Source organism: Orycteropus afer, unplaced genomic scaffold (assembly GCF_000298275.1).
Source record: "Orycteropus afer afer isolate SDZICR_OR568_19922 unplaced genomic scaffold, OryAfe1.0 scaffold00171, whole genome shotgun sequence".
In the NCBI taxonomy this organism is placed as follows: domain Eukaryota; kingdom Metazoa; phylum Chordata; class Mammalia; order Tubulidentata; family Orycteropodidae; genus Orycteropus; species Orycteropus afer.
In genome coordinates, this window is record NW_006921758.1 from 3,826,542 (window position 1) to 3,836,798 (window position 10,257).

The window sequence follows — 10,257 nt, forward strand, 5'->3', positions numbered from 1 at the left end:
GTTGTTGCATCTAGATGGCAGCTTCCTAGCTTTTAAGGTCCCAGTCGCTACTCGCAAAAGTAGTAGGTGGAACAATGTTTTGTATAGTATGTTATGCCAATTGAGCTTGATGTCTATGGGAGACTCTTAACTGGCCTTTTTCTGCCTTGACATCCTGTAGCCAATTGAGTGATTCTTCCAAAATATGTCTTGGTGTCACTTCTCTGCTCAATCCTATATGGAGTCTGGTGGGACCCAACACTATGGCCTGGGATGCACTTCGGGCCTGGGATAAAACTCACTCCCATGGGCTGGCTGGCTCTCAGCCCAACATGCAGAACACCCTGCTTCTCAGAGTAAAAACCAAGGTTTTTACATTATCCATAAGGCCCTATAGAATTTGTTCTGAGCCTTCCCATCAGTTAATTTTAATCTGTTCCTTCTTTCTCCCTTGCTCACTGGTCTCAAGACACGTGGGCTCTTTCCTCTTCCTTGCATACCTCAGACATGTCCCTCCTCAAGGCCTTCACCCCAGCAGTTCCCACAAGTATCTGTAGGCTCACTCCCTCATCTCCTTCAGTGTTTTGCTTAGTGTCCCTTTAAGCCCTAACTACCTTGTTAAAAATTGCAGTTCCTCTCTCAAAGCACTTCCTGATCCTCTGACGCCGATGCTGTATTTCTTTCCAGGGCCTGTGTCACCCTCTGACATACTGTACATTTTACTCATTTATCTTTGTAAATCTGTTTCCACCGTTAGAATGCAGCCTCTGGGGAAAGAGAGCTTTTCACTTGTGTCCTATCACCCAGGACAATGCCTGGCACATAGTAGGCACTTAGTAAATACATGTGGAATAAATGAACAGCTGATTGAGTACACATACTTAAATCTACAGCTGACAAAGTATAGATCTAAGTAGTGTGTTTCTAGTGTTAATTCCTTACCATCTTCTCAGGATTGACTGAGATAAATCCATGTGTCATTCTGGATGTGCCAGATGCTGCTTCACATCTGCTACTACTCCTCTTCACCCTGGAATTCACACACCTGGTCCCTGTTGCACTAAGGCACAGAAGTCTCAACTTTCCACTAGAAGATATTTAGACATCACAGTTTAAATACTGCATCTTTATTAGCAATATTCCCAAGGCCTAGCTATTCCTGTCACATACTGGAATTCAAGATGTGAACTCCTCTCTTTGGGCTCCATTAAGTGTCTACCCAGTTCCCAGTGAAGACAGAGCCTTCTGGACTTTTTTTTTTTTTTTTTTCTGTTTAATTATTTCAGGCCTATAAAACTAAAAAACCAAACTCACTGCCGTTGAGTCGATTCCGACTCGTAGCAACCCCCCTTGGGTGTCCAAGGTGGTAAATCTTTGTGGAAGTAGATTGCCCAGTCTTCCTTCTGTAGAGTGGCTGGTGGATTTAAACTGCCAGCCTTCTGATTAGCAGTCAAATGCCTTAGGCACTACGCTACTAGAGCTCCTTATTTCAGGCATATGAGGGACTTCTAATCCTACAAATATATTAACTCTATCTATTCTTTTGGGATAACCCATATTATTTTATTGTGTTTCATCCAGGCTGGCCTAACTAATGTGGGAATAATATTTTTCCATATACATAATATATAGAAGGTCATATATGGAAGATCTTTCCCCCAAGACTCTATGCATTGTTTCAGCACACAGAACATTCTTTTCTTGCTAACCCACTCAGAAGAGGCCGAATGACGCATTTTACTTGCAGAGGCTATTGCTGGGTTTCTATATAGCCTGGTGCTATAAATAACATTTCAGGGAACACTCAGGTACACTTAACTTTTTTTTTTTTCAGGCCAGTTCAGTGTTTGCAGAAACAAAGTCACATACTGTCTGGTTCAGCGTAAGTCACTTGCTTTTTAGTGTATCCTAAGCTCTAAACAGACCCACCTAGAAGGTTCATTTGCTCTTATACTTTTGTGCCTTTATTAGTGCTGCTTTCACTGCCTGGAAAAATCCAACTCAGACTTTAAGAATCATCTCAAGTGGGAAAGTGTTTCCTGAGTCTACTTGGCAGAAATGCCTTCTCCTTCCGCTATGGAATTCCTTATAGCATTTGGTGCATACCTCTTCTGCAGCAATTTCAGCCTTACATTAGAGTTTGTTGCATGAGTATATAGGATCACATTCTCTTACCCCTTTCTCTACTCACATCCCAGACTGTAAATCCTGAGGCCTGGTATCTCTGTGTCTTTGAATCTCCAATACTTAGCATAGCAAATGTTCAGAAACATCTGTTGAGTAAATGGTCAATTGTATGAATAAATGAAATTGCATTTAAATATGGGGATAGAATTTATTTGACTTTGTTCCCAGTTTAATGCCTTTAAAAATAATCCTATGTTTAGCTTGGATTTTTCTATTTTCCCTAGCAGACAGACACCCTCTACTATGTGCATGGCCAATTTGGAACAGAAAAAAATATTGTTCTATTTAAATACATTTCAGAAAAGGATTTTTTTTTTTTTTAATTTTCAAAGGAACAGGCTAGATTTTTCCTTACAAACTTCTTGGCATCTTTCTTTCCACATACTCTTTCACTCTGCCTAGTCTTCGATCAAATTCCTACAAAGGGTCTGTTGTAAACAATGATTATGTGAGCAGTTGTGTGTTCTCTGCAGTGAAAACCCGCCTTGTTTTCTGTTGCTAGGCAACCCCATTCCAGCTGCCATTGAAGAAATGTGCGGTGGTGGGAAATGGTGGGATTCTGAAGAAGAGTGGCTGTGGCCGTCAAATAGATGAAGCAAATTTTGTCATGCGGTAAGAGAGAGCACCCACAGCGCGGCCTCTGCCTTCTCTCCTTTTCTCCCATCTCATCTCATAAGTCCTGGGGCCTTTCAAAACTAGTCACTTGTGATTAATCAGTTGTGCCATGCTCTTTGGCTTCCCTTCAAGGCTGTAGACAAATGACTTTAGGAGAAGGGTAAGAGGAACCAGGAAACATGTCCCAAGAAACTTCAAAGCCAAGAAAAGCTTAGAGGTAGTCTTTCTCTGACAGAGTGAGAGGCTCAATGTGCTGTGGATAAAGACAGCATAGAAAAGTGAAAAATCAAGATTTTATTTTATATTATATAATTGGCTAATTAAAACACTTTAACTTGTTCTTTAGTTAAAGCTAACTCCTATGAATAAAATTTTAACTTACTCATTTAATTCTGCATACATTAATATTTTACAAAAATGTTTGTAAGTAGCAAATGGAATTTGAAGAGGGATTTGATCTTTGCATGACTAGGAGAACTGCAAAGGAGAGTAAATTTCAAGCAAAAAGGAAGCTTGATAGGGAGACTGAGCAGAATAATAATGTGTACATCAGTTCCAGTGAAAAACAAGGAAGACTCTTGTAGGGGCCTGTAAAGGAATCGATGAAACACATCAGCTCAAGTTAACCGGTTGCTTCTGTGTCAGCTCCAACTCATGGCAATCCCACATGTGTCAGAGTAGAACTATGCTCCATAGGGTTTTCAATGGCTTATTTTTTTGGAAGTAGATCACCAGGCCTTTCTTCCAGTGAGCTTCTGGGTAGATTTGAACCTTCAACCTTTCAGTTATTGGCTGAGTGTGTGAACCATTTGCACCACTCAGGGAGGCCCGACATAAGTTCCACAAAAACCCAATTCACTGCCATCGAGTCGATTCTAACTCATAGCGACCCACATTGGGTTTCCAAGGTTGTAAATATTTACGGAGGCAGACTGCCCCATCTTTCTTCTGTGGAGTGACTGATGAGTTTGAACCACCCACCTTTTGGTTAGCAGCCAAATGCCTTAACCACTGTACCACCAGAGCTCCTTCCCAACATAGATTAGAGATCATCAAATTGTAGTGGCACCAACCTGCACTGGTGGGCAGTTTGGCACAGATATGCTTAGTAGCCAGGTGTTAAATCAGACAGCAAATGATTAGGTTGATACAATTGGGGATTAGCTGTGTGTGAGGGAAGAAGGACAGGAAATTACAACACAGAGGTTTCTGGAAAGAGAATATATGAAGTGATACACCTTGGAGTCTGAGCTGGATTGGAAATGGGTCATGAGAGGTATGATGGAAAAAACAAGGGACCAAATCTTGGGCCATTTAGAACCTGAGGGGGTGGTGGTGATAAAGGAGAAGTGGAATAATAAGAAGTAAAGTCAAAGAATATAAGTAGCTCTGGTGGTGATGTGGTTAAAGCATTGGCTGCAGTTCAAACTCACCAGCTGCTAAGTGGGAGAAAGATGAGGCAGAGGGTACCCTGAAAGATTTATAGCCTCAGAAACACTATGGGGCAAGGTCTGCCCTATGCCTCTATCCTATAAGGTCACTATGGGTCAGAATAGACTCCATGGCAGTGGGTGGTAGTGAGTGGAAAGTCAAAGAACAGTCCACTGGAGCATACAGTTTCAGAGCTTGAGCTCATCTGGGAGGTGATCATATGTGCTGTAAAAAGAAATGAAGATATGTGTTGCTGAGGATGTGAAGGAACTTTGAAGCTAGGCTGTGGGAGTCTTCCAGGTGGACTCCAAGGTCTCACTGAAGTGGGAATGGCTATGAACCAGGTGCCAAAAGGCTCAGTGGCCAGGAGGCCTAAGAATGACAGCAACGCAGAGGGCATAAAACAGAGCAAAGGGGAATGGGATTGTGTTTTGTGTTTATTTTTAAGGACAAATAAATCACTTTCTGGAAGTGGCAAAGGTAGCTAAGAGAACACTAAACCATCTCTGAGAAAAGTGAGGTAGGGGAAAGTAAAGACTGTATGTGAGAGGGTTTCAGGGGAAGCCATGGACTTGTGGGAGAGCCAAGTTCTCCCTCAAAGAGTGAGAGTTGGAATGCCTGAAAGACCTTTCATCTCATTTGGTGAATGAAGCCTGCAACAGAGTGAGGAATTTTCTCTATCCAGCTTTCCTTCACAGAAGTGAAGTAACATGGATTTTTTTTTTCCAGTGTAAGATTGTGTTTTCCTCTCCATTGGATTTTTTCATATAAATATATATACAAAAAAAGGAAAAGAGAGAAAATGAAAACATAATTTTTTTAATTCAAGTCAATACAGCATCTGTCTATTGAGTACTTACTATATATTGGGCCTAAAGCAGGCTCTGGAAATGAAATGTTGAACAATTTCATCATGGACTTATGACCTAGAAGTGTCTAGTACTGTGATAGGGATAATTCAGAGGCAGGTGGTAGAGGGATAGGGGAACTTCTGAGGAAAAGTGGTGTCTGAGCTCTCTCCTTTCCACTTTAGGCAGAGGATGAAGCATTTCCAAGATTGTAATGTAGGAAAGAAATGGAGTGTTGTTACTATGTCATGGGAATGGAGAAGGTGGCATGAGATGGGGCTGCAGAACTATATGTTGTTGTTGTTGTTATGTGCTGTCGAGTCAGACCCGACTCATAGCGACCCCTTCTTAGGTTTCCAAGGCAGTATCACTACGGAAGTAGATTGCCCAACCTCCCTTCCAAGGAGTGGCTGGTGGGTTTGAACCACCAGCCTTCTGGTTAGCAGTCAAGTTCCTTAGCCACTATGCTACCAGAGCTCCTCAGAACTATATGAGCTATACCAAAAAATAAAATGCCTCTTGCCATTGAGTTGGTCTGACTCATTCACCAGACCTTTCTTCCAATGCACCTGTGGATGGGTTCAAACCACCAACCTTTGGGTTAGTAGTTGAGTGCTTAATTCATTGCATGACCCAGAGATGACCATCTCAGCCATAACTGTGGTTAAAATCACCTGAGAAGAGTGGTCAGATTTGAAGAGTAGAGCCCAGGTGAAACTCAGATACCCACTCCAATATTTTGATGGCAGGTGGAAGCTGAGGAGCCAGTAAACAAAACAGAGATCGGATGAAAGGCCTGTGTCATTAACTAGATCCATGACTTCCATCACATCACTTTTCTTTGCTGGGGCACAGTTTTCTAAGTTATGTGAGGAGATGAGAGTAGAAAATTCCTCACACTTTTCTATTGTGAAACTCTGGTTCTGTAAACATTACATAATGGTAACACATTTCATGTATTTCAGGTTAAATTTTCAATTTGTATTTATATATAAGTTTATTTGTTCTTCTCAAAAATTAAGAAAGAGGAAGAATAATAAAGATTCAGAAAGTTAAGTGATTATCAAGTGATTTTAATAAAATATAGAAGGAGGCAGTACAATAATGTACCTTTATATTATTTTAGGATATGTATGTGTGTATGTAGTCCCTTGGTGTCACAAATGGTTTGCACACAACTATTAACCAAAAGATTGGCAGTTCAAATCCACCCAGAGTCACTTCAGAAGGCAGGACTGGATCTTCTCCTAAAAGGTCACAGCCTTGGAATCCATTTGGAACAATTCTGTTTTGTAATGCATAGGGTTTCTGTGAATCGGAATTGACTCAATGGCAATGTCACTACATTTAGGAAAATAGATATTTTAAACTTAACATATAGAACACTAGGCTTAAGCATTTTAGGGGATTTTTAGTGGGCAATATTTATTGCAAATAAGACCAAGTTTGCATTGTATATAACCTGGTGTTGAAATAATATTCAAATTTATTACACATAGTATTAAACTTAATGCTCATAGAATGATGAGAGAGGTGATGATTGAAAAGAATTCAAAGAAGTTATAATCATAATTAGAGCTATGTATGCCTGTACATTTGATTTAATTTCAAAAATAGCACCATTTCAGAACGTTTGAATTTTTTAAAAAATCCTTACTTTTACAGTTTACAATATGGAAATAGTAGATGTTTATGCACTGTTTACAAGTTCTTTTATTTGAACATTTCTGGGTCTATTTATAAATGGTTGCTTAATTCACATTTGTGGCCACTTTTAGAAAATTGAGGTAGTATTCGTATATTCAATTAAATATTATATTTATATTACATTATATATTATATTATATTATATTATATTATATTATTATAGTGAGTAATTGTGATTAGAAAGTAGGCGGAATGCCAGACCCTGACCCTAGGGTGCACGGCAGATACAGTGAGAGAAGAGGCCCTAAAATAGCCTTTCTTATGCACAATGACACATCAAATTAGATTCCAAAATATCTTTCAGGAATAGGAATTAACAATGCTATCACTTTCTTTGTTTAAACGTTTCAAATACATCTTTTAGGCTAAAAATCAGGTTTTTCTATTTTTCAAGGTTAATGTTTGTACCAAAACTAAAAGCAACATTTTAAAATGCTATATTGTTGAATAGAATTTGTCTGGAAAGTCTGCCTGAAAGAGGTAACAATAGTTGCGTCTTGGAGAAGAATTAGGTGCCTTAGGGCCATAGTAAGGACAACATCATTTCAGTACCATTTGAATTATGCTCAAAGACATGCTTTACATATTCAAATATAAGTAAAGTTCAAAATGTGTGATTTTTCTATTTAAACACTTCTTTCCACGAATTGCATTTCATAGCCATCTTCACTACCCAATTCAAAGGATATTCCCTTCTCGTTAACTCTGTTATCACCTCTCTTTTAGGATCATGACCACAGTTACTAAGACACTTTAGCTGCTAATATCTGTTAATTGTGCCAACAAGCTATAATGCAAAGTTTAAAACACATCTATACAGTTAACACCTTATTAGAAACAATTTGACTGCATTAAATGTGCCTTTTACATAAATCCATGAAATTATCAATTTAGGAGTAGAGGAGCTAAAATTACAGTGTGCTTTTTCTGAGAAAAGACCTACAGGGACAAAACATTGTTCCACCTCCTACTTTGTTGAGTAGCGACTGGGATCTTAAAAGCTAGCAAGCTGCCATCTAGATGCAACGATAGGTCTCTGCTCATCCAGAGCAAAGTAGAATGAAGAGAACCAAAATTCATGGAAACAATTAGTCCTAGTGACTGGTACACGATCCATCCAATCTGCAGCCTGGCTACCACTGCCATCCACTTGGAAGAGGATCTATGTAGGAGATCCTTGATAGAGAGGGAGAACAATGTGGAACAAAACTCAAAATCATTTGGAGAAAAAAAAAAGGTGGGGACCAGGTTTGCTGGTCCGACAGAGCCTGGTGGAACTACTGAGACTGTGGCCCCCAGCTGCCCTTCAGGTCTGGAATTGAACCCACACCTGTGGTTTCCAGCCAAACAAAAGACAGGCATATGAGTTGAACATTTATCTCAAGTAGATACACTCCTTGGAGAGAACAATCATGGGAGAAAGAAGGGCTGCTTGTGCACAGGGAGACAGCTCAGGGGGTAGGAGTGTATGGAGGGATGGACACTGGGAAGAGGTAACTATGGGGAGGAAGTGGGAGGGGAGCTGTTGCATTGTGGTAAACTATGGTCAATGACATGAGTCAAAGTATATGTTAACTGCTGTATGGAAAGTGAATTTGCTCTGTAAATCTTCACCCAAATCACAATTAAAAAAAAAAAAAAAAAAACCTACAGGGAAGGGTCATGATACTTGGACTTGAAGAGAAAGTTTACTCAGAAGAATTTAAGGCAGGTATTTACACCAAAATATATTGCCATTTTACAGAAATACATTTATAAAATATTATCTCTAGTGTTTTAAGCATTTCTGTTATAGGATATGGCCATCAGTGTCTGCAAGTTTTTCTTGAGTTTTACTCTGTGGTAGGAGATTTGAAGGGTGACAGACATGAGATATGGATCTAATCCACAAGGAACACACAGTAAAAACATGTTTACTCATGAAAATGGACTTATTTCATTTAATAATGAAAAAATAGGTTGACACTACTCCCCAGCAATATTCAATATTTCGTTTTAATATAACATGGTTGATTCTCACATGTTACCAAAGGCTATGAAGATCAAAGCTTCTTTAATAAGCAAATGTCCACATTCTAGCATGTATTTTATCCTGGAAGCCTTTTTCATCAAAGATCAGTTAAATCACAAGACCACAATCAGCACTTCTGTCAGATGACCTCGTTAACACATAAGCTCACTCCCTCACAAGAATCCTCAAGAAACTGCATGGGACATGCTGTGACCACTGTTGTTGTTGTTGTTGTTTGCCATCGAGTCAACCCCGACTCATAGCGACCCCTTCTTGGGTTTCTGAGGCAGTATCACTACGGAAGTAGGAATGCCCAACCTTCCTTCCGAGGCTGTGACCACTAGACCATAGAAATTTCAAGAGCAGGCTCTATGACTTGGGCTTCCCCTAAACTTCCCACAGTGCTGGTGCTGACTGTGTTGTGTTCTTGATGGTTGTTTAGCAAAAATCACTGACTGACTGACTGAATTGATCTGTGGGGAGCTGCCAAGAGAACTCGTGTCTTATTATTAATAAACAAATGAAAGGAAGATTCCAGAACAACTGAGATGAGTTTCTGCCTAAGATGCTCTGTTGTAGTAGGAGTCACGGAGTGGTAAATATGTGAAAAAATCAGGAATTTGAGCGGAGTAGCTGTTTGGGTACATGGACAGTTCCATTTCTTGGGGATAATTTGTAGGGGGAAATTTAGTTGTTGAAGGAGCTAGCAAGACCTCGATATTTGTTGGTATCTTTACCTAAATAAACGGCATTGGCTTGCTGAAGTAATAACAAGTTAGAGAACCCCTTATGTGGTGGGAGTCAAGTTAAGAGATGTAGGTGGAGAAGGAAAATTAAGACACAGTGATAAAGAAATCCTAATGGAAATTATAGACTCATTTCTGGTTGTCATAAATCATAAATGTGCATTTAATTATATGATATTTTTGACATAGGATTTTTTGAGCTTTTAATATGTGCTAGGCACGTAATAGGGGTTTTCATATATTAATTTTTTTCTTCTAAATTTTATTTATCTTATTGTTGATAATTGTTGTTGTTGTTGTTATGTGCCGTCGAGTCAGACCTGACTCATAGCGACCCCTCCTTGGGTTTCCAAAGCAGTATCACTACGGAAGTAGATTGCCCCATCTTCTTCTGAGGAGTGGCTAGTGGGTTTGAACCACCAGCCTTCTGGTTAGCAGTCAAATGCCTTCGGCACTACAGTACCAGAGCTAATATATACCACAAAACATATACCAATTCAACATTTCTACATGTACCCTTTAGTGACATTGATTACATTCATTGACTTATGCAAGCATTCTGACCCCTCCTTTTCTCCATTGTTCCTCCCTCATTAACATAAACTTACTGCTTTCCAAAGTTCCTATCTAAATTCTCAAGTTGCTGTTGTCATGATCCCATATAAATAGTTCTTAAAAGGGTATAATGCTCAAAGCCTTTTCCTTCCTCTGCTCTAGAAGTTTATTTCCAGTA

The 10,257-nt window shown here is 39.5% G+C and overlaps 1 protein-coding gene across 1 annotated transcript in view; it reads left to right on the top strand.

The window, feature by feature from the left end:
- Nucleotides 1-10,257, top strand: part of ST8SIA1 (ST8 alpha-N-acetyl-neuraminide alpha-2,8-sialyltransferase 1) — a 209,259-nt gene that overhangs the window by 156,661 nt on the left and 42,341 nt on the right. The window contains exon 3 of the mRNA XM_007946778.2: nucleotides 2,669-2,778. Coding sequence (XP_007944969.1) covers nucleotides 2,669-2,778 — 110 coding nt within the window. The remainder of the gene's footprint in view (nucleotides 1-2,668; nucleotides 2,779-10,257) is intronic.